This window comes from Hetaerina americana, unplaced genomic scaffold (genome assembly GCF_022747635.1).
Source record: "Hetaerina americana unplaced genomic scaffold, ioHetAmer1.1.p SCAF_10, whole genome shotgun sequence".
NCBI lineage: Eukaryota > Metazoa > Arthropoda > Insecta > Odonata > Calopterygidae > Hetaerina > Hetaerina americana.
Genome location: NW_027286070.1, coordinates 2,907,899 through 2,933,213, shown reverse-complemented (window position 1 = coordinate 2,933,213; position 25,315 = coordinate 2,907,899). Strand labels below are relative to the sequence as shown.

At 40.7% G+C, this 25,315-nt stretch overlaps 1 protein-coding gene across 1 annotated transcript in view; it reads left to right on the top strand.

Annotated features, from left to right (window-relative positions):
- Nucleotides 1-25,311, top strand: part of LOC139699480 (muscle-specific protein 300 kDa-like) — a 96,215-nt gene extending 70,904 nt beyond the window's left edge. Inside the window, exons 53-62 of the mRNA XM_071598187.1 lie at nucleotides 17,062-17,236; nucleotides 17,331-17,444; nucleotides 17,525-17,719; nucleotides 17,816-17,995; nucleotides 20,013-20,159; nucleotides 20,248-20,406; nucleotides 21,732-21,944; nucleotides 22,027-22,176; nucleotides 24,183-24,293; nucleotides 24,973-25,311. Of these exons, the coding sequence (XP_071454288.1) occupies nucleotides 17,062-17,236; nucleotides 17,331-17,444; nucleotides 17,525-17,719; nucleotides 17,816-17,995; nucleotides 20,013-20,159; nucleotides 20,248-20,406; nucleotides 21,732-21,944; nucleotides 22,027-22,176; nucleotides 24,183-24,293; nucleotides 24,973-25,083 (1,555 nt within the window). The 3' untranslated portion in view covers nucleotides 25,084-25,311. The remainder of the gene's footprint in view (nucleotides 1-17,061; nucleotides 17,237-17,330; nucleotides 17,445-17,524; nucleotides 17,720-17,815; nucleotides 17,996-20,012; nucleotides 20,160-20,247; nucleotides 20,407-21,731; nucleotides 21,945-22,026; nucleotides 22,177-24,182; nucleotides 24,294-24,972) is intronic.
- Nucleotides 25,312-25,315: the final 4 nt, after the last annotated feature.

Genomic DNA, 25,315 nt, shown 5'->3' with positions numbered 1-25,315 from the left:
TTACGATAATTATAGCTCCATGATATAATCGTTGGTTCCTTGAAGCTATTCATATTGACGAGGTCGATATTCTAATAATGTCGGTGTGGTAGCCATGTGTCGTCATATCGCACAACGTTAGGAAGAAGGGAGAAGGGTTTGTTTGGTTTGGGAAGTGCTTGCGAATGACGCTGCAGCCAGACAGTCGAGGAGGGCGTGTGTTTATATGGACCGACCATGTGCGTGGCTGAGTTCGCGGGCCAAACTAAAAATATCCCGCGGTGACCTCACGGTGAGTCACGGGAGGTGCCCGAGTACGGACGACGGGAGAGCGCACAGAGGAGCAAGCATCCCCGCTTCCATGTACGTGCGTACGCTGCGGTGATGTGAATGACTGATCGCTACTTTTGGTATTCGGTGTCGTGTGAAGTACTACAGGTATCGGGTACACCATTTGAGCGTGCAATGTCGGAGTGTGCTTTTCCGTCCAAATTATCGAATGAGATCCACGGAGCGAGTTCTAGTCGAATTGGAGCAAGTGGAGAGGGATTATGTTTCTCACTTCACGGTGAAAAATAAATCGACCAGAGTTGTCGATAAATTAATATTGATGCCATTATATAATAAGGTAATCTACCGGTTAAGGTAGGTTTTTGGATGGACGTAATTACTAATTAAATAATTTGTGGCCCCTAGCAAAACACAACCTCCTACTCTACATCAGGTCCCTCTTCAGCTCTGAGTACTTTCTTCCGCCCTTCATCCCGACCAACATCCCTATCCTGTTCCTTCCCTTTCCTCGTTTGCCTAACATTCTCCCCTCTATTACAGTCTTCAACATCCCACTGCCGGTCAACACCCCCTTCATCCACTTTTCCTGCCTCCATAGGATTTCTCCCAACAAACCCCTCTCTTCGCCCACCATGCCAAGTACTTCCTCATTTGTTTTCTTCTCGGTCCACCTCACCTTCTCCATTCTTCTCCACACCCACATTTCAAAAGCCTCCAATCTACGTCTATCTTCCTGCTTCAATGACCACGTTTCCGCACCGTACATAGCTACGCTCCATACCAAAGTTTATACGAGTCTTTTCTTAACATCCTTACTCAACGTCCCTGTCATCAACTCCCTCCTCCTTGTGAAAGCCTCTTTGCCTAGCGCAATTCTTCTCCTTACGTCCCTACTGCTTTGACCGTGTTGGTCCAAAACACTTTCGATGCCATTACACAAATGAAAATGTTTTGGGAACAATTCATTGGGAATTAAATATTCGCGCTAGATGCTGTCAATAGCTATTGCCGGCAGAAGTGTCAGTTAAATTTTCGCTAGCCACATACTGAAGTATCAACCCAGGAAGTCACGTGGTTTTTTGCTTGATCTGGCTAATCGTCGATTTTGGACTTTTCGTCAGTATGAACGCACGAGAAATCTCCCGACTTCAATTGGAAGATACTTGTATGCGGTACTTTGAATTATCGTCAAACTCACCAGAGTTGGGCAACTTAATCGAGCTCTACATATACGCAGTTTATGTTGTCATACAATTTACCTACCTGTAAGGATACAAGTATTTTTTCGCATATATTATAAGATGTGCGCGAACACTACTTATGTTAATTCGAGTAAATGGTAACGGTAGGAAATTGCCGAACTCCTACGCCTTCTCTTTTATTGTAAATTGGTTGTGAATACTGGTTAACTTGTACGCAAAAAAAATCATACGCACCGAAAATCCTGTGAGTAATACTGGGCACTTGTATGTAAAATTGTATGTCCTGACTGACTGACACACTTATTAGACAGACTTAGAGGTGTCCCACAAAGCTGGAATTTCCACAGATTCAGGTCATGCTGAAGCTACTAAAATGTTGAAAACCCAAGAAACTGGAACCCGGGATCTACTACGATTTCGATTGTATTCCTCCATAAGGAAGCTCGGGAAAAGATTGACATAATCAGTTTGCAATTTAAATTATGAAGTAATGGAGCTATAGCTGTGGGAATTTGACTTAAATGCACCTAAGTATTGGAAATATTTTCATTATTACCACAATTTGCCGTATTCCCACCGACAATTTACAAAAAGTACTGTCGGACACGATTTCTTAATCCTTATCCAAAGGATTTCTGATCCCTTATTTACCGCGTGTTGCATTAGCCCTACCCGCTTGTTAATTAGCCCTTCCTATAACCATGTGTTTTAAGATTTGAGTAACCACTTGTGGGCCCAATAGAACGGGAAAATGGATATGCGCTGTTTCTTATCATCCAGTTTCGTGAGCCTCACCTCACATTGACCTCATCCGCTCGTGCGCCCTCGCTCTGGGTCGCGCGGGGTCTCGCGTTTCACATGGCGTTTGCCGCGTGGAGCAGGGTGCATAGGGGAAAGGCCCCAGCACGTGAGCGTCGGGGACAAGTCGGCACACGCTGGATGACATCAAGCGTGATGTGACAAAGTACGGTGAGCTCCCTTGTAGCGCTTCACCCCATAGTCAGCTTATTGTTACTCTACCTTTGTTAGCGGTAAACATTATTGTACCCTTGGGCGTTATAGGTATGCCATTTACAAAGTGTCGATATCTCTTTTTATGTGTAATCGGATCATTTATAAAGTATGGGTGAAATATTTTCCGATACAACGAAATTAAATAAGTATCGCAGTTAGGTCCACATTGGCGTCGCCGGCCACGTTGATCGAGTTGTGTGATATAGATTGACAGCTTTGGGAGAAAAATAAAAACCAGAGGTGTACAAAATGAGCTATATTCGTGTGCTCGTTATTTTTTGTTATTTTTGAAGGTGAAACCGTACTTGCAGAGAAGCTTCATTTCCCCCCTTTCTCTAGTTCTACTTCCGCTCTTAGTCCCCTCCAACTTAGCCCCCACTACGCATTTCGGGCGTACGTACGCGAATCGAACGTCGAGGTTGAACACGCCTCGGGCTCAACTTCTCGCCGGCCCATGATCGACTCGTGTGGTGGGGAGGGGGGTCGCCCGTAGAAAGGGCGGAGAGAGTGCGTGTGGATCCACCGCCTCGATACACCCTCGCTTCACTAATAAGTGGGCCACCCTGGCTGACAGACGAAGACCACTCGGGCGTGAAGTACCGCCGCGTGCCCCTAATGTATCTCCCTTCCCTGCCGGGCCCCGCCCGCTCGCCGCGACTTACACCCCCTCTTCGGCTGCCCACCTCAGTCGAGCGTGTTGCGTATGGGATGTTATGGGTGCCGTTGACAGGGAGACGCGTGAATGAATATGAACACTTAACTTCATTATCCCTCGGGAATTAAACCAAATAAATAACGACCGAATGATGTTTCGTCATGGAGCAGAAAAAAAAGGCAGTAATATTTTCTGGACAAGGAAACGAGCGAGACTTTAAAATGACGGCAAAGTAATTGTGCTATGTCTATACTAGTAATCGTACTTAGTGTCCTCTGCAGTTCTCTTCCTCCGGGTTGGGGTTGATTTCCAATGGATCCAAGCTTACACTCGGCTGCACTTTTAAGCCATGCCTGGATGCTAAATACCGCGAATATTGCAATGTTATTATGACTTATTCTTTTTCTCCATTCACTTCCTAGTTCTATTCAAAATGCCTATTCTTCCTTCCTCCTTTGACCTCGTTTTCTCACATTCTCCCGTTTTATCGCCGTCTTCGAGTTTCCTTCAAAAATCCTGCTATCTTCTCTTTCCTTCCACTTCTTCATTTGTTTCCCTTTCTGCCCTTTGAATATTTTTCCACTCCCCTCCACGTCCGCATCTCAAGTACCTTAAATCCACGCTCATCTTCTTGCTCGAATGGCCAGCTCTATGACCCGTTCCATATTACGCTCCATACTATATTAAAGTTTTCACTAATCTTTACCTTAATTCTTCACCAAACATACACGTCGTCAACTCCCTTGTCTCTGTAAAAGCTGATTAACCTAATACAGTTCTACTTTCGATTCCCGAACTACGTTGCTCACATTCCGCTAAAATAGTAACCATTCCGCTATGTAGGTGAACTTTTCTATTTGCCCCCAACATTAATGTTTCTCTTGGTCTTCCTTTTTCTTGAGAAACTCATTACTTCATATCATATGACCATCATTTATAATTACACGTATCCAAATGTATCATAATTATGGGGAAAAATAACGCATTTACCAATGTTATTCTCAGATTTGTGCTAACCGTCAACGCTAACACTTACAGGATCCACGATAAAAGTAATGCGCATTCTGTTGGAAAAATAGATTTTTTGATAGTACTTATACAAATGCCCAAAATTCTTCAAAATACTTTCCCCTCGCAATACACTTGCGAAGACGTGTCCCACGCCTGGAAGGTACCTTGATACTCATGAACGTTGTAACATGCTTTTAGATGTTTTCCGCGGTCTCCCAATGCTTTTATTTCATCTCCCTCTTCAGTCGGGAAAAAAAGTCGCACGGAGCCAAGTCGGGACTCTAAAGGGGCTGGGGGACCACTGCAGTGGTGCTCCGGCCCAGGAAGTTCGTAACGATCAAGGACGTAAGGCTGGGGGAATAGTCATGGCTAAGCGAACGCTCCATCGCGCCGTGTTACAAAGCCGAAAAACACACTTTACGCAGAGGCACGTCTTTCCGCTCAGACTGCTCGGAGCAAACTGAAAACCGGCTGCGTTGGAAGGGCAGACCTCCCACCACATTTGCCGACCGGTTTTACGGCGCTGTCATGGATAGTCGCGTCACAATAAAAGCATGCGAATTACTTTCAGAATGGACCATGTAAGAGTTTATTCATATCGATACAGGATACTATTAATCTGGCTTGGTAGCCTAGTGATTAGAGTGCTCGGCCACTTACTCAGGCCCCAGGTTCGATTTCCATTAACTTGGAACAAGTCAAACTTCACTTGATGAGTTTGATTTTTCGGGTGCCAGATAGTCCGGGAAAACTGAAGGTCACAAGGAATGAGGAACCCCCTCATTTCTTGTGAACGTGTGAATGCACTCACCTAAAGGGTTGACTTATATATACATACTTATATATACATACTTATACATACATACGTATATACATACATACGTATATATATATATATATATATATATATATATATATATATATATACATTTATAAAAAACCATAAACACAGTAATCAACCCGAAGGTCGGTTTGGTAGGTGATGGTATACTTCACCCAGTACTAAGCCTGACGGCGAGTGAACTCCACACATTAGGGTAGGGGGGCCAGTTCCTATCCCTGTGCCGGTTATGGTTTCCCAGGAAAACCTGATATCCGAAAAATTACTTAGCTTGGGTGGAGCTGCAGGTGCCCAGTGTGCCTTGCCCGGTAATCGAACCCGAGCCCTTTGGTCAGCAGTCCAACTCTCTACCCCCAGGACTACCACGGACCCACCGACATATATAAATGTGTGTATGTATATATACATATATATACACACACACACACACACACACACACACACACACATATATATATATATATATATATATATATATATATATATATATATACTGCATATAAAACCTATGCATATAAGTATTTGTACTTACCATCTGGTCTGGCGTATTTGTTCATTTCAAAAATATGGAACTTTGCCACATAGTTAAGTTTGAATAAAGACGTCATTCGATTCGTCGGGAGAAAAATTCGAATCCGCTGATACACCCTTGGGAAATGTGTCATGACGATCCGAACCCTGCGGCTGGCAGGGAATCGGCGCATGGCTGGACATCAACAGACTCAACAAGGTTGTGAATATATAATCTGCCCTTCGTCTTCCGGAGATTGAATTCACAACGACGCTACTGTTCGTTAATCGCGAGCAGACCTGCGGGAAGAGCGCCGTTCCAACTGAATTAGGATATTCTGGGCGCTGTCCACTCCCCCCCCTTCCCCCTCTCTCCACTCTCTCCTTTCGATGCCCCCCCCCTTCATCCCCACTAGTCCCCGCCAATCGAACGACCGTGAGGCGGCGATTGCAAACGAGAGTGGACTCGCCACTCGGGAGGCCGTCTTTTTCCTTCTCTCGTCTCATTTATTGGCCCTATTCTGTGCGAGTTCACTATCGATCATCACGATCGAATTCGATGCTTGCATGGGAAATCCGTCATTTTTGTGACAATTCGATTATTTTAACCAAATCGATCGGCTATTATTATTACTATTATCATTATTATTTTGTGGACCACCGCTCAAGGCTATGGAGGTACACAAACTTAGCAACCTACACATTTTCTTCTCTCTACCAGAAAGACACAAACCTATCTCCCCACACTATAATGAAGTCTTTTCCTCAATTTCACATACATTCCACCTCCCTTCATTGTACTCAATGCTCTCCCCTCCTTTACTGTCTTCATCATTCCATCGCCAATCTATATGCTCGGTATCCACATTTCCTGCCTCCCTTGGATTTTCCCCCAACGATATCCTCTCCTCTACAACCATGCCCAGTACTTTTCCGTTTGTCTTACTTTCCGTCCATTTTATCTTTTCCATCCTTTTTCAAATCTAAATTTCAAGCTCTTCCAATCATCTACGCCAATCACCTTGCTCCAATGACCAAGTTTCCTGGCTGTTCAACACCACGTTCCAAATTAAGGTTTCCACTAATTATTTTTTAAAATCATTTCTCAACTTCCCTGTTAACAACTCCTCCTTGTGAAAGCTTCTTTGCCAATCAAAATTTTTCTTTCTATGCCCCTATCACTTTGACCTTCTTGGTCCAAAACTGCCCAGATTGATAAACTGGTCCACCTGCTCTAGTCTTTGATGTTCTATTTTAACGTTAAACTTAATTCGTCCTCATTCTTCTGGAAAACCTCAGCCTTTGTTTTGTTTACGTTGATTCTCATCCCAAACCAATCACACTGACTTTCTAATGTTCTTAATAATGATTTTAACTCTCTGGCTGACGACGTTGATACCCCTGCAAGAATGTCAACGGGAAATTCGAATTTGCTGATATTATTTACCTCTCTAGTCGTATATTTGGTATTCCGTTCAATAATTGTTCATATGATGAAGTTTTCTCTGGTCTGCCACCAGGTCAGGATTTCCATGTTGGCCAACATGGAACCCCTGACCCGATGGAAGACCCGAGAAAACTTCATCAAGCAAATACGCTGGGAAAGCACTAGATCTTAATTCAATTGGTCATGTTTCAACTCCCCAGCTGTGCGGATCTAGGTATTGTGTGAGAGAGAGGAGACAGGAGAGCTAGCAATAATCCGAACTTGAACAATCAGTCATTTCGCGGCCGAAAATATGGCCGGTAATAATAGTATTAATAGCTGTAAATATTCATAATTGGTGTGATGTTCTGCCTGTTTAATTTCGTCGAATTGCTTATTTTAATAATGAGACTATATTTTATTTGGCCTAGACTATTGTATCACTGGCCATTACGAACTGTGCGTACAAATAAAAATGGTTCAGTCGTAAACATTATACAGAGCGTTTCTGACATTTTAATTCATATTAGGGTCCATCACCATTTAAAGGGATGAAGAATTGAGGTGTAGTCTCGTTGCCTTCCTCAATTATGTTTTTAACGTGACACCATCACTCAATGGCAGCCCCACTGGGGTCAGACGCCTTTGCAGTCGCCTCCCTGAGGAACAGACGCTGCTAGGACTACGTTCAGTCTGGCTCCTAACCTTCGACCTATCTATGGGTGACCCTACCAGGAACAATTATTATTGCTCCCGCCAGCACGGCTCTAGGGGTCATCGGAACGTACTAGCCCTTCGTCCACGTCAAGCTTGTAGTCCATGGGGAGGGTGACATTGGATTGCATCAGGGAATTTGAGGTTAGGCTCGACGGATTTTTTTCCGTCTGGAAGTCATTCTTTTAACTCGCTCAGAGGGTGCTAAAACGAATTACCTTAAACCTTTCACGGATGCGGCGTCTCCCGCCATAAAAACTCTATAGTGTCTCTTCCTCGGAATCCTTTGAACATGACCCTGAATCTTGGGGATTGCTCGTAACTGGACGTTGTCGGCGCTTTGAGGAGGTGGGGAACACGTGTTCGACAGGGATTCGAGTGTAGAGCCAGATGTGCCCTCACCAGTGTTCTCTATTTACAACCCTCATCCAAAACGCTCGGGGACTGAGCCATTTTGAGTAAGCGATATTTCCGTTACGTCTTCGTTCGTTCCTGAAAGGCACGGTGCCCACAAAATGGCTTTTCCTGGAAATAATGCCGGTAATGTATTCCCAAAATCGCTCATGAAAACCCTTGGCGTAAAGAAAAAAATGCGTTAATTTATAAAGCACCGATTTAAATTAGGGAATGGGGATGAGACAACCACCAGAGGCAATGAAAAATAAATATGCGGGACACCTGTGGAAAATCAGGGACGCAAAATAAACGAAAATCTTGGCAACGCAGCACCTGCAGAGAGGATGCCAACTTGGCGGAGTTGAAGGAAAGAATCAGCACGGCAAGGCCAAACCCCCCGCATTGAGTCTATTGGGTTTGGTACCCAGTCGGTAGGCCACGTGGGAGAGAGGGAGGCTTCTGTGCTTCCGTATTCTGAAGGGTGTGAATCACGCTGGATTTTTTCCCCATGCATATTGTTAAATTTCCCAAATTTCATACTTTTGTAATTCCTACCAAGTCTTGGGAGTTCTAAGCCTATGAAGGCTTGGAGTCGATGCCGGTGAATTACCCCAGATAAAAATCGTGGCGAGTTCCCCGTCGGCAGGGTGGTACTACCTGTGGGTGGGAGCGGTGTGTGCGGCTTTCTGACGGGATGGGTGCTGGAGGAGGGAATGGCGGGAATGGATGAATGAGCGTCTCTCTCTCTCTCCAGATGCGCGCGCATCTCATCCCCCCCGTGTCCCCACCCCACTCAACGCACTCCCCCACCTCCTACTGAATTTCCCGCCCACTCATCCGCAATATGTGTTTGTAACGTTCGTCTCCTCCAAACCCCTTCCCTTGCCCCCGCTGCCTCCACCCCCCCTTCGCAACCCCATTCCTCCTTCGTCCGAAGGGTAGAACTCATTCGACGACGAAACGCGATCGAGATTGGATGGCAAGACGAAGTTCGAGGGAGGTACACTCGCTGCCTCGGCGAAGATTGAACACGACCGTACGTGCACTTGCTTGTGGCCGGGTTTCCTTTGGCCGCGTTATACCGCTCCCTCGCTTGCAAAAATCCTTCCTTCCATTGTTCCCGACCCCTCTCTCACCCGTCTTAACTCTCCTCCCCTCTCCCCGGGACGGCCACGAGATCACATTCTCGGCTCTCCCGTGCTGACCCCGCGCGCCCTCTCCCGGAGGACCTTCTGGAGCACACCTTCCCGCACTCACTACCACGCTTGCCTCCCCCTCCTACTCCTCTGAGCGAGAGTGGAGATCACTCCCTGCCGTGTGCCGCTCACAACCTCCGCCGCCGTTCCTGCTGCTATTGTTTTCTTTCGCTTCCAAGAATGCTGCTGCTATTGACCGTTTTACTTTTTCTTTTTATGTAAACCGTTGATAAAGTTCGTGTGAGTACTCTGGCTGTCATATTTGTGCCATCGTCGCAGTGGCGGCAGTAACTAAAAAGATGACATCATTTCGTCAGTTTAACTTAGCCATATGCTTTTCCTTCCCATTAATGACTTGGTTTGCTGTTGTAACTAATATTTTTCCGGCACTCAAAGGGGTTATAATCCTTTTTTTCTACCCATTTTGTTTTCCATATTAATGAATTCGCTTGATCGGTCAGCCAATTGATATCTTACGTGGCCCTGTTCACCTTTTACGCACTTGAAGGACGGCGTACGTTTTAACGCGTAAGCATCGCCCTAAATCTGCGTTTCTGACGATGACAGCCTTGGGCGGGGAAACGCACGTTTGTGTTTTGAACGAATAAATTGGTGGACGGCACGGCATGTGTTCTTTTTAAGTTTCTTTTAAGGGCATTTCGTTCCTTCACGTAACGATTAACGCTGTTGTATTAATTTATTTCCATCAATTTGTACAAATTTCTCGAACACGCCGCATAGCTTCTCCTCGTGAGGCAAAGTAAGGGTCGGTCCTCGGTGACTCCCGGGTCTTTGAGTCTGACCATCAATTCCATTGGTTTTCAATCGATTGGTTTCTAGTCCATTATTTTCATATTTATCGGGAACTCGCTTTTCTTGAGACGAATATTAAAGGTGAGAGGTTGGAAAACTCGACTACTCACCAAGGTACCTTTACTCGAAACCACCGGATCGAGAAATCATGGAATCGAGGCCTTAGATTTCGATTGTATAACTTTTCGACTGGCTCGCTTTGAATTAGAAACGAGGCTGTTGTCAAAAAGTTTCTACTTTCTCGTTTTCAATTCTAGGAATGGATGGGTGTATAAGTCGTAAAACAGTGTGGCAAGAATTTTTTCACTCGAAATCAACCGATCGAAAAGCTAATGGGATCGAGGCCGCAGTTTCCGATAGCGCCCAATCCCTTTCTTCCCTTGACTCCTCGTTGGTTAACCGCCTAACTTCCGAGCCGACCGCGAACAGCGCTTAGTCCACCAACGAGGACGATTGATTTTTTCCCCCTTTCAGAGATCCTCCTCCTCTTGTTTGATCAATAATGAAGATGCACGCGGCGGCGTGGTCCCACCACCAAAGCCGCCGTCGGCGCTGCTCCTTCAGGAACGGCGCGCTAATTGCCGCCCGCCATAACGACCGACCCTGCCCGCTCCTTTCTCCCGGCTTTGGACATTCGGTCCCCCGAGATACATTTCGAGCCCTGATCGAGGCCCACCGCGGCGAAGTGACAGGGTCGTGTCATCGGTGACGTAGGCTTTCTTTGGGACACCACCTTAATGGCGACCAACACCCTCGCAGCTTTTCGCTAAGTGTCGCGACTAGTGACGATGTAGGGATAGTTTTTAGTTATAGTAACTCCAGGAAGTCCAGTGCACCGCATCATTTAAAGTAACTTTTAACTGATGCGGTGCACTGGAGACAATCGCGGGTTTCGAGAGCTTCAGAGGTGTATCTCCTCATCACGATGGCCCCATCACATGACTCCTGGAAGGGCAAAATGTATATATGTACTCCAGCTTATAAAGGTTATAATTTTGCGGCAGTTGAATCATGTTGTATGTAAACTTAGGTGGTTATTTGACCATACAAATTTATCAGTGTTTACTGTGGCATCGAGGCTAACGCTCTGTTATCAAGACAGTTTGCCTGTCTTCGTAATGGGACTCTCGATTGGGCGCTACTTTATAGATTGAATATTGACGGCGTCGAAACCACTGTCGACACCTCTATATAAATTTGTGTGAAAAATGAGGATCATTTTCTTAATGCTCTTGAGGCAAAGCCATAATTCCGTCGACGATATGGGAGTGTGCGCTCCGCCTGTGGAAATGGAGATTTATCCGTCGGGGAGATGAGCCAGTGGCTGGATTTAATGTCCGGAATCGGTATTGTCTTGCGGTAAACAGAGCCGAAGATTGTTCGATTGGCATCACATGACGTCGACTGTTAAATGGGTGGCGTTAAACGGCAAGGAATGTGAAATCGCTCTCCTGTACTCTTGCAGTTCCCGGGGATTTCAACTTGCGAGTGTTACGACGGGACGTCAGCCACGTGTTGGTTGCGTTCTTCGGAGAAGTGGATCGACCGAACTCGAATAGGTTCGTCTGCAAAGTCATTGGCAATAAATCGTTTGGAATGAGCCATCGTCGAATTACTTGTTCCCAAAAACTAGCTTCACCTCCCGAAAACTCCTCGGTGGTGAATCTATTGGCTCGCTTCATTTCTTCTTTTATGAGACGGAACGGTCATTTTGCGTCAGTAGTCTTTTGTTTGGGCCGGACCGAAATAATCGTGATGACATCCTCTTCCATAAATATATTCGCGTGCCACGGCTTCTTCCTTCAGTAGTGGCAACCCTCCATGCCTTGCTGATATCTCGTGTTCCGCGGTACATGGCCACCATTGACGGCGAGTGCGCCTCGTGTTCCTCGTGCACGCGCCTCGTGCACGGTCGCCGGTGCTCCGGGGGCGGGCGGACGTGTGGGCTGGAGGGGAGCGGGCGCTTGGCCAGGGAGGTCCCCTGGCGAGAGACACTTTTAGAAGTGATGAACTCAATTTCTCGCCTCTGCGCCCCCTTTCGGCCTTCTCTGCTCGCGTATTTTCAGCTTCTGCTCGCTTCTCCCGCGGCGACCCCTCGATTTACGAGGATTTTTTCGTGAGTTCCGAAGCTGGTACTTCTCGAAGGTCGAGAAAAAAAGAAAACTGTTACTAATCTAGGCGGTAAAACAATCTTTTCGATTCGTTTTGCACGCTTTGCCAGCTTATTTGCAAATTGCATTTGACTGGTGGATCCGCCACACCAATGAATTTTATAGATAAGTACCTAATGAGAAAGTGAAAGTCAATCTTATCTTGTGTTTGTGAAATTATTGAGGCGAGGAGGGGCATGCACGACCACAGCAAAAAATCACGTGGTACGTATCGGCATATTTTAATTCCCACGTTTGTCTCTAACACTGTTTGTTTTGCAGACTTCGATTTTTTGTGAATGGTTAACGCTTAAATACTACGCTGGGAGAACTCAAACTATTTGGCGGCTGTAAACGTTATTTTCACTTCAAGTATTTTTAGTTGACCGTATAGAGGTAGAGGCGGAAATTTTTGACACTGTTCTCCCTCCTACCACAGCACCATCGATCAAACGTGGCTATCAGTTTAATGAAGCATTCGCGTAACCCGCTGGGTAATTAATTTACTTATAGTTGCCATTGTTGCAAAATCTATAAACAATCTTGTTATGTTTACTTTTTTGTTTGGCGCTCGTAACATAAGTATCGAAATGTCCCTCTCTATACATTATATTTTCATTTTCATCGACAAAATTTGAAAATACGAAGAGATGGTTCGTTTGCGCAGGGGAAACCGTGAAGGTACTCTGCTATCGTGTGAGGGCGCGGAATGGTGAAATTAGTGGGTCAGGTAAATCATATTTTCCATTTTCACAGTTTACCTTTTTGAAATATGGGATTTTCCCAGATTACAAAAAGGTAAAAAATGTCGCTATTACTATTATCCTCGATGGCGACAAAAAACTTCGATTTCTCTGCGTCATTTGTTTTCTCCCTAACTCAATTAAGCATCGCCCTCAGCTCAATCAAAATTCATTTGGCACATTCATTTGTTTAAAAGGTTTTTGCGGTATTAAAAAATGTGTGGGTCGCAATAAAAAGGAAAGATGTATCATGAATAATAGTGTTTGTAAGGATAGTGGTATGCTAGTTAATATCTATTTATTTCTCTCCCATCACGAGCGCAACCTTCGTCTTGTCCAATGTATCTCGTGTCCCGCGTGACCGCCATCCGACATATTTAAAATGTCGCGGTACGCGAAATCCCACTCGGTAATTCGGATCCTTCGATTTCGGCTGACCACTTCGCTCGATTAGCATAAAGATTTGTCTCATTTAAAATGCGTACGATCAGCCTATTACATTTATTGATATCGATTTTTTTATTGAAATTGTATTTTTAATATTTATTATTTTATTGACTTTTTAATTAATCGATTCAATTGATTTAATCTATTGGATGACTTCATGAAGACTGCCATCTACAATCTTCTAATATTATGAGATTTTGTTCAGAGTTCATAATAATGATTAACCTTGGCCTTTATGTTAGATCAGTTCGTCTTAAGAACTGAAGTAAGCCCTTAGTCATGTGAAATTCATTCATTTACTGGGCAAGGGGAACAGCATCTTTGACTCTGCCGCAAATTGGCTTCCCACGAATTTCTTGTAGTCAGAAAATCACTTCACTAAATGGAATAGTCCTAATTGTCAAAGGGATTTGAACCCTGATTATTTAGTTTAGGTATGCCTGCATAATTCATTTGTATGTCTGATTGAATAACTTTTTTGTCTCATGATGAAAATTCGACAAAACAATTCAAAAGTGTTTGAACGTAAGTGGGCATGTGTTTGCCACCTTAAAATGTGGAATATTCATATCAAACTATTATTATTACTCTTGTAAGTAACGTAAAATGTAACCATAATTATTCTCTTGAAACTCAGGAATGTGATGTAATATAATAATCAATTAAAAGAAAGTGCATTTTTAGATTTGGATAAATGTACGGCATAGCACAAAATGGAGAAAGAGTAATTCAAGATAGATGTAACTAATTCTATTTCCACTGAGCTTCTGTAATTAATGTTGCTGTGCCTGCCAGGACAGTAGGAGATGGTTTTTCATCCCTCAAGCGTGTGCTGATTTGATAAAAACACAATACAACAACTGATTATTTTAAATTTGATTCCAATTGTCATGGGTCATTAATCACAATTGGTGTTTAGCAGCATTTCAAACTCACAGGAGAGTTTGGAATGCTGCCGAACTTCTTGAACTGACATTTTCCATTACATTTTTCTCGGAGTTCGACCGTGGACTTCCTCTGCATTTCTTTCCGTTTATATTTACTTCAAATATAGTAAACAGTAAGCTATCATCCTAGGATATGTCATTTAGTCTCCCCCTTTTTCTTTTAAGTATCCTTCATGGGCCTCAATCTTCGCCCATTCTTTGAAGTCCTTACTCATTTGTTGCTCTATGAGCTTTATTTTAATTTCAACATCAATTTGCAGCATTCTTCTTTAGTGCCACATTTTCATCACCTCTGATCTTTTTCTTCCCTGCTGCTCCTGTCATCTACTCTGCACATCCATAAAAAGTAGACTCCATTTATAAAATTTAATGACTCACTTCCTCATGTCTGTTATTGGGCTATTTGCCATTATTACTTGTTTTTTTCTGATAGAAAGCCTTTGTCACTTTTCTATTTTGCTTTCTACGTATATCCCTCTTGCATCTTCCATCACTACTGGCCATGCTACTTCAAAGGCAAAACTTCTCTACTTTTTCCAAAGTTCCATACAATGTACTCCAGTGTGTCTTACTCGGATGAGATCTTCCATACTTTGAATGTAGACCATGGCAGTCTTACTCTTGCTTATCCTGAGGTTGTTCTTTTTCATTCAATTCTCCATAGGGAATAGTATGCTTGTGAGAACTTCTTTCTAATCTGCAAATATAGCTCTGTTATCCACAAATTACGGCATTTTTTCTCTATGCATTCATATGCCACTTCTTCATCTTTTCCTTGATCTCGTTGATCGCCTCTTCCTTGCATATAAAGCATCAATGGTGATATTGAACCTTTCTTTATTTTAGTACATTCCCTCCTTTCAATGCACCTGATCACTCCTCCCATTTCTCTGCCCTGAGCATGTACACCTAAAATATTTGTCTCTGTCATTAAATTGGGATTACTTGGAACTAAGCATTGCTGTCAGTGGTCAGCAAAAAGCTGTGTGATATAAAGCCCATTACATTCATATGGTGTTATTGGAGAGGAATAGTTGATAAGAGGAAGTTCTAATCACTCATTTGAGAATGGGGCACACTTAATTGACCCACTTGCTCCTCTATGCGGAAGAAAATAAATCCCTCCCTAATGCTGCGAATATCACTCAGCCCTGATTATTTACCAGTCAAAGCCACTGTAATCCACATGCATGCTGGCTTCATAGGTGAGGATAGAGCTCACCTAGTACCAAGCCCAAGAATATGTGGTACCTGGAAAATTAGATAGCTAGGGTGAAGCTGAGGGTGCCCGGAGTCATGCTTCCGGATATTGAACTGGGACCTCCAGTCAGCATGCCAGTACTCTGCATCTTGACTACCACATTTGATTGACTGACTATTAGACACTTGATAATTAGGTGGGAGAAATATGAGATGATACATCAGAGACTAAATATTGGACTGAAGTGATTTGAAAATAGTGAAGTCCAGAGATTATCAGGAGATTGAATTATTTTATTATTTTAGGAAATTATCAGGATGCATTGAATCGTTATTGTATTTTGCCTCAAAACTAGCTCGTAGCTTCTTTTCAAATAAGTTTAATATATTTTTTTAATATTCTTTTTAACCGCTTCGTCTTTGTGTTTCAAAGGAAGTATTTGATTTTTATTTTTTGTAATCCTCGAGAAATAGCAAGGAATGCCATGTAATGTAAATTAACCTTGATGTTGACACATCCCATTAATCAATTCTATTTTTGGAACAAAAAGTAGCAGAAATGTAACAAGGGATTGGAAGGCCTTGCGAATCAGTGTGCCCTGAGTCAGAGTACACTCTTACTTTATTAACATACAAAAACATAGACTTAGAGGAAGTGACAAGCAGTGATAAAACGCAATCAGAGACACTATTTTATACTTAAAGGCCACTGGCATTTGTTTATAAAGAATAGTTGCTGTAACGAAGAAGAAGATCGAAAGGTTATGAAATGTTTGAATGTTTTGGAGCCAGGTGCCAGTCTCTCTTCATCCGCAGAAGATGAAGACTTATGACTACAAAGGGGTTGCCACCAAAATGAATTTTGGCCTATTAATGGCATTCCAGATAATGGAAATTGAATTAAAATCAGTAAAAATTATTTTACTAAAGAAATGTATATCTTCTTCTTAGATAGCCACAAGAAAATTGATATGTATATATTTAGCTATGGGTGCCAGATGGGGCAATTATTTCATCTGGTTGCAAACAAACTGAAATCAAGGTCAAAATATTTTTGGTACCTACCAATGAATTATTGATGTGGCATGTGTATAAAAGAGAAAGCATGCGTTTTGCAGTGCATAACAATATTGTTATGAGCTTTAAATCCTATCTCTAGTTATTTTATTTCCCTGAAACTATGAAGAGCAATAGGCAGGCAAATGACTTTCACTAAGCTCATATCATATGTGGGTTTCTCGGTGATACTAGACTGAGGAAACACGCATGTATCGTATATATAAATACCTCATTCATTCAGTTCTCTCTTGCCGGCATTTCTTCCTCTTAATTTTTCATGGCTGGTGTTTTAAAACCAACTGTATTGTGCCCTTTAGTGAATTGAGGTATTTTGCAGGATTTTGATTCAATTTTTATTTTGCTATGTAATCAAGCTAGACTGGTACCAAAATTTTAAATGTTAGTTGCTAGTAAAGATGTAGTATGCATTAGTGATTAAATTCAATGTCCTTTTTAAATAATTCCAGACTTGCAGATTCACTCAACAAGAAGTTGGAAAAAGTGAAAGGAGACATTCACTACTTTGAATTCTTGGAGGGAGAGGTTAAGAATCTGCGTGAAAATCTCACGGATGTCCACTCTGATATCCTTGGAATTCATGTGTTTGATGTAAATCAAGATAACACAGAACAAAGTTTACAAGTAAGGCCCTTTATATCTACGGAAAAATTATTTCTGGGATATATGATGTTTCAGTTGCATTTTTTTAACTCATAAACAACTTAATTATTTGCAGGAGCTTTCTGACAAAGTTGACACCCTAGTTGCCAAAGCCAAATTGGTGAACACTGAGTCAAAAGAAAAATATATCTCTACTCAGAAACTAGTGCCAACAGATATAGCACAATTGGTAGGTACCTTGGAGTTGGTGCATCTACCTCAGTCCTGGCTTTTTCTAACATTGTTTTTAAATACTTTTTTCTTTTGCAGCTGTCTGAACTTGAGCTGTTGGCTGAAACTGTGCACACAGCAATGGATGAAAAGAAGCAAGAATTTAAGAAAGCTCGCACTGTGCGGTATGACTATGACAAGGATGTTGAAGTCATCCAGGAATGGATTCAAAAAGCTGAGAGTAAAATTCAAGATAGATCAGTGCAACCTCTGAAATTAAAGGAATATTTGCAAGTGAGTTCATTTTGTCTTGAATATTATTAGTTCATGTTGGCTGCATGTGGATTGCTTTCATTTTAATCTCTATGTCGTCACCCCCTGCCCCTGTAGGAAATCCAGTCTGGCATCGGGGACATGGAAGACAAGCTGGAGCGTGCCAAAAAGAATGGCTCTCTCATTGCTGAGAACTCAAATAATGAGAAAGAAAGAGAGCTGATCAATAAAACCATTACTACTCTCACTGAAGATTTGCACCAAGTAAAATCTTGGCTGGAGGACAAGAAGCACAAGGTATTGAGGAAAAAAATTGTTTTATGTATTTCATCTATGTATATATATACATACAAATAAATAAATAAATTATATATATATATATATATATATATATATATATATATATAGTATATGCTTTCATAGACGTAACACGGAAGTGCCGAATAGTACAATACACAGTAACACATAATATAGAAACACAAAAAAAGAGAACACTCACACGTATTTTCTTGATATTTCGACGGAAACAATCCGTCTTCCTCTGAAGATGTAGAAGTAATGTATATATATATATATATATATATATATATATATATATATATATATATATATATATATATATATATATATATATATATATATATATATATATATATATATATATATATATACTCTCAGTGATGCAATGAGTAGAATTTTAAAATACTACCTTGATCAAAAAGTTCCCGGAATAACCACCGTGTGGCGCTCCCATCGTTCCGATTTGAGTTCTGTTTTTTTTTGTTAAATTGGTACATCTGTTGTTGATATTCCCTTTAAATCTTAGTGTCATAACTTGACATTTGCAAAAGTTACGTAGCCAAGAGTACATCTATCTCTGTGTGTGTTGGCGATTTTTTACAATTGCAGAAATGGATTTAAATTTGCAACAACGAACTTGTATTAAATTTTGCGTAAAAAACGGATTTAGTGGCGCACGGACGTTGGAAATGTTAGAAAAGTGACTCTCTAAAAAAAACGGTCGTTTACCAGTGGCACGAGCGGTTCAGAAGTGGTCGTGAGTCAATCGAAGATGATGAACGCAGTGGCAGACCATCGACATCGAAAGTCGGTGAAAAAATTGATAAAGTAAAAGAAATGTTGGTCAATAACCGCAAATTAACCATCAGAGAAATAGCGGAGGACTTGAACATTGCCTATGGATCCGCCCAAGACATTGTGGTTAATGATTTGGGTTTCCGTCGTGTAGCAGCAAAGTTGGTGCCGAAAGACCTCAATTTCATGCAAAAAAGAGACCGTGTTGACGTCGCAAAAGACATGATTTGCGAGGCTGAATCCGATCCCACATTCATCAAAAGGATCATTACTGGAGACGAGACGTGGGTTTATGAGTACGACACGCAATCCAGACATCAGGCAAGTGAATGGCGTTCACCAAATGAGCCGAGACCAAAAAAACCACGTCGTTTTCAGTCAAAAAAGAAGGCAATGCTGACGGTTTTCATGGATTACAACGGTGTAGTGCATCATGAATTTTTGCCAGAAGGCCAGACAGTAAACAAAGAGTATTATTTGGGCGTTATGAGACGTTTGCGTGAAGCAATTCGCCGAAAGAGACCAGAAATGTGGGCAGAAAACTCGTGGATTTTGCACCATGATAACGCACCGTCGCACAGTGCTATCATTATTCGTAATTTTTTGACGAAAAATGCAACAAATACCATCCAACAGCCACCGAATTCACCTGATTTGGCTCCCTGTGACTTCTTTCTGTTCAATCGAGTTAAAAAACCATTACGGGGAACGCGTTTTAGCAGCCGAGAGGAAGTAATGGAAAAATCGCAGGAAGCACTGATGGACATACCGAAAACCGACCGTAACTTTTGCAAATGTCAAGTTATGACACTAAGATTTAAAGGGAATATCAACAACAGATGTACCAATTTAACAAAAAAAAACAGAACTCAAATCGGAACGATGGGAGCGCCACACGGTGGTTATTCCGGGAACTTTTTGATCAAGGTAGTATGTTTCCATCCCTCGGGTCTCACGAAAAATATTATGTTCCAGCAATTATTTCATTGGAGAAACGTGACCCTCGTAATAAATTATCTTGGATCTTTTGTCATTGAATATAGGACTGGGAATAAAAAAATTGTCATTTAAAAACTCTGATTAGTGTGAATCATTAGGTGTCAGTAATTCTTCAATTCAAGTCAGCTAGAGAATGTTTACCATATCCTAGGGCCACTACAAGAAGTATAAATGAGTTGTTAATGAATGTGCAGATTGATAAATGTTTCTTCCCATTAAGGTTGGTGATTCATTGGACTCCTGGGAAAGATTTATGCAGTTGTATAAAGAAATATGCACCTGGGCTGCTGAGAAAAGAAAATTTTACGACGAGCCATTGTATTTGAATAATTTAACCCTTGCAAGAAAGAAACTTCAAGATTATTCTGTAAGAATTTTATTTCCAATGGCTATTTCGATTTTCCTTTGCAGCACACTTCATGCATGTTTTATGTTTGTAAAACCATCCTTTTTAGGTTGCCACAAAAACTGCCAAGCAAATGAGCCGAAACCTCACTGACATGACGAAAGAACTTGAGGCCATTAGACAGGTTACCACAGTGGAGGATCTACCTGAGAAGCTAGAGGAGGCAACAGAGATGAAAGGTGAAATTGAGTCCCTGCTCATTGACAAGGTCAGTGCTGGTTACTTCCCATCCCATTAATAGTTGCGCTTTGTTGGCTGCATATGCTCAAGATTTAATTTTGTCCGCTGTTTTTGCAAATTATGTAATTAAGGATGCTTTTGATGCCCATTTTAATTTTGATGGCAGAATCACTTAATTGTATCATTATATTTTATATGGAAATTTGTGCTGAATGTCCTGATAGTTCACATAGGAGGGCACATGTATATAGTGCACATTATGTGATGCTTTCAATACTTTAAGGACTTACTTAATCAATGGTGTGCAGAACTGCTGAATTATCTTTACTCCTTCTAATTGATAAATTCTGCTTGAAATGCATCATTATTGCAGAGGGGTCAAGATAATTTCACCAATAATTAGAAGGGAAAATTTATAATTTGTTCCAAAAAGAATCATGATATTGATGCATATGAACAAACGAATATGGAATTGCTTATTTTGGGTCAGATTTGAATAAGTATGTCATATGAATTTGCAAACTTGATGAGGAAAAAATAACCAAAACTCTTGCTTGGAGCCATTAAAAAAATCTAGGTATAAAAAAATTTAATGTTGTGGTACATGGATGATTCATAAACTTACTCTTTGAATGTGGGCTTTTCTGGAAATTAGTGGTAATTTTTTATTTTTTTAACTCAGAATATTAATGGCAATTGTATTAGTAACTGACTCTGCTATGCTTCTGACCAAAAGTGATTTTGTTTTCACAGTCGACCAAAGTGTTTTGAAATTGGGATATATATTAGATTTATATTTTTATATTTCAAGGTAAACATAACTTTTCATGGTCAAATTAATTGGAGTTTAATTATGGCGACCATATCTTTGCAAATTATTTATTATTGTAAAGCATTTACTTTTACTATTGTGAATGAAGCAAAGGCGAAACACGACCCTAATTGTTGATACACCTAAAATTAATTCTGCTGCTATTTTCATTTTTCAGCTTTTAAATTGATATTTTCTCTCATTAAATTTTATGATCTGATCCCATACATGCATGCATATGTGCATTTAGATCCCTTTCCAAAATCTTAAAATGAAGGAGTACATCACATTCCATATAACTGTGAAAAATATCATTTGAACTATCTGGTCACTCACTAGAGTAACAAGCTACTATTTATGTAGCATGCTATGAATTTGCAGTGTTCTTTAATATTCTTATATTCAATGCCTCATGATTTATTTTTTCTTTGTGATATTGCAGATGAGATAATTACATTGATTTACATTTTTATACTTGATAATGGATGCTTTCATTAGAACATTCATTGAGTTTTTAGTGAATACTTCTTAATTTGTTTTAGAATACCTTGCTTCAAGAGCTTACAGAAGAATGGGAACAGTATGAAAAGAAATTGAGAGATGTCAAGGCATTCATGGAGAAATCAAAGCAGTCTCTGGAATCACCTCAGAATAAGAAGCGTCCTCTAAGGGATCAGTTGAGCATCAGAGAAAAGATTCTATCTGAGATTGCTATTCAGAGAAAGAAAATCATGATATCTGTGGAAAAGTTGCAGGTGAATTATATTTTAATGAAAAAAATCACTTATACCTATAAATTTGTATGAATTTGTCACTCATGATGGTTTTTGCCTGCAGGTGCACTTCCGCTCCATCGCAGTTGGTGAAACAAACGTCAGTGAGTCTGCAGATGAGCTAATGACAGAACTTGGTCAGCTTCAAGGCAAGGTCAAGGAGCAGAATGTGACGTTGGAGAGCTGCCTGTCCCAAGTAGATCAGTGCCTTCAGGTAAAATCTTTATTTTTGCATTTCCTCTTGATTTATTAACTCTCTACATTGTTTCACCCTGAAGCAGATTGTCCATAGAAAAATCTGGGAATTTTTGTTAAAAAGGGAATAAAATGGAATAGTGAATGAATAGATGTAATAATGTGTGCTGGGTAATGAGGTATGAGGTAATAATTACCTTAAGAATCTATTTCTGGGGCGATTGTATGTATAGTACTGACTGATCATGTTAATCACACTTTGATGAAAAATCCACAATTGAAATATACTCTGATGTAGTTCCTTTGGTATCTCTACTAAAACCTAATGCTGGAGCATCAATATCTCATTCTAAAAATTATAATTATCTGCTGCCTACTGATCATGAATTTTAGAGCACTTATAGAGCATTCCCTTAAATAAACAAAATGTAATTTGCAACCCAAAAATAATCCAGCTTAGAGCAAGATTGAATTTGAGCTTTGGTTGAGTAGTCAAGCAATTAAATGCAATTGAAAAATCTTCATAATTGGGATGCTATTTGGATTAGCATGGGAATTATTTTTGGAGTTTTTCGTATGATCCTAAATCACATTTTCCGGCATTATCTTGACCTAGAAAATCATGGGGTTGTAATAATGCTTATTATTGACATCCTTAGCCACCAGTATGATGATATATTTGGTGTGAATACAGGTATCACTGTTATGATGACTTAACTGACTTGGTGAATTTGAGAAGGTTTTGTGGAGATTGGAACTAGTGGAACAATGCATATGTAGACAATGGCACAACATGGGCATGTATCATAATCAAATCTCAAAAAATTCCACAAATAAGGGTTATGATTGGATAATCTGGTTGGCAGATAACCAGGGAAGTTAAACAGTCTCCCCTGTCCATGCTTGTTAGCGTACATGTACATTGAGGACAAGGTAAAGGAGGCATTTGAATGGTTGTTAATGGGGATGTAAGTAGACAAAGGAGCCTGCTAAGTTAGGTTTTCAACAGTCACGCTTTAGTAGGCATGCTAGGAGAGGAAGTGTAGGAGTCGAAGAGTGCAATGGGGGTGAGGTGAACATGCAAGTGAGTAGGTGAAAAAGATAAATTCTTTGGGCAACCTTGTGGATGAAATATTGAGCATGGTTGTCCATTGGGTGGAGTGTTGGGTTACTGGCTAGAGGTCCTGGGTTCTTGTTAATGCGGCACACCCTCACCTAATTTACCTGATTCTAGGGGTACTTGATCTTTCGTGGGACCTGCAGGTAGCACTGACCCCTATTATCACTCTGATAATGTGTGAAATTCACACATTATATTGGGCTTATTATTCGGTTAGCTCAACCCTCACTTATAAGCCAACCTTTAGGTTGATTGGTGTAGTTGTTTGGGTTTGAATGAAATAGACATGGATAGTAGAGAAGTGTAATGATTTTGAGGGAACCACAGATTCTAGGTATGGATTGTGTAAAGCTGTTGAATGTGGGGTGCAATCTTTTGTAAAAGAGGGAAGCTTGGGATTTCAAAGGTAGCAGTTAAAAGGTATGTGTACAGATGCCTTGGATGCAGGTGAAGAGTGACTAAGAAATACTATATATAACATGTGAGAGATGTGGGCTGATAAAATTGAGATGATGCATTTACTGGACTGGATTAGAGACATTGTTCTCAGAAAGGGTAATGTTTGATTGTAAATAGTGTTATTTTGGAGATTTTGATTGTGAAAGTGAATGTAATTAGGGATTAGGAGTTTTTTTGGGAAGTGAATATCAAAAGGAAGTGTGCAATGTGTCCCAATCAGAAAGAATTTTCTACCAAATGGGATCAATGTCATAGCTTTGAGAAGCATTAGCAGAGGACCTTATTATTTCCATGGATTCTAAATAAATATATATGAATTATGTACCATTTTGTAAATTATTAACTTTTGCCATTAGGTTAATGAATTCATGTTACAGTAATGGCATTTGTCCCACATGCGTCTTATTTTCATGAATACTAGTTAAAGTAAATTTTTCTACCAACAGGAAATTCAGAACTTGCAGCAGCAAATAGTACCTGTGGAACAGCAACTTAGGGTGGTCCTTTCTCCAACTTATTCTCCCAATGACAAAGAAAGAGCTATTGCAGAACAAAATGTAAGTATAATCACTTAATGATTCTAATTTCTTCTTATTATTATACTGTGTACTCTACATTCATTCACACTTCCATTGTGAGTTATTAACCAGAGTCACCCAAAATAGTTTTCAGTGCACCAAACTTATCTGCAACTGTTATGCAGGTAATGGAATGTGCCTCTCTGGATCATTACATTGGAAACTGTTTTTGTTTCAGCAATACTGAAACACAAACACGTGTTATGCAGTTGTTAATGTGATGGAAAATACTTGAATGTCATGTATGTGAACGTTATATAAAATGAGGAAAAAAACTTGATGCTATAAGAATATTTAATCATGGAAACATTTTGATGAAGATATTTCAAGTTGGAAGGCTTGGTGGCTGTGTAATCATTTCATCAAGGTGTTTCCACTACACACAGTTATAATTGGTTTCATTAATTATAATTTTTATTAGTGGTATTTTTATATGTTTTGAAAAAGGATTCTTACTTTAATTCTTTTAGTACCTCCATTTCATTGCGTTTCAATTTTTGGGTTCAATATATTTCCATTATTGCTTTTGTTGGTTGAGTTTGTTGGTCATTTTGTATCAGTGTTTTAAAATCATTTCTTAAATTTTGATCACTTAGTTTGCTTTTCTTTGACTCTTACAAGTTTTCTTTTCACACCTGGTATCAATCAACTTCTGTAGGCCTGCCGGGAGAGAATTAAAGCTTTGCAGACCAAGATAACCGCCCGCAATGAGCGAATCAAGCTTCTTGTCCAACGTGGAACTCCTGACTCAGAGCCATTAGACTCTTAGTTAGTTGATAGGCACTCATGTAGCTTTGTTGAGAGAAAAGTGACACTATGTCAATAATCTATTCTTGCGAAAGAACAGCATTTCGTAAATCACACTTTGAATGAAATGAGATGCAGCCACCAGCATTGCAAAATGAAAATTCAAGCCACAAAAATAGTCAGTTGCTGAAAAAAATATCAGTGGCTGATGAATATGATTTAAATACCGTTTACTGAGATAGCCCCTCTTCTTT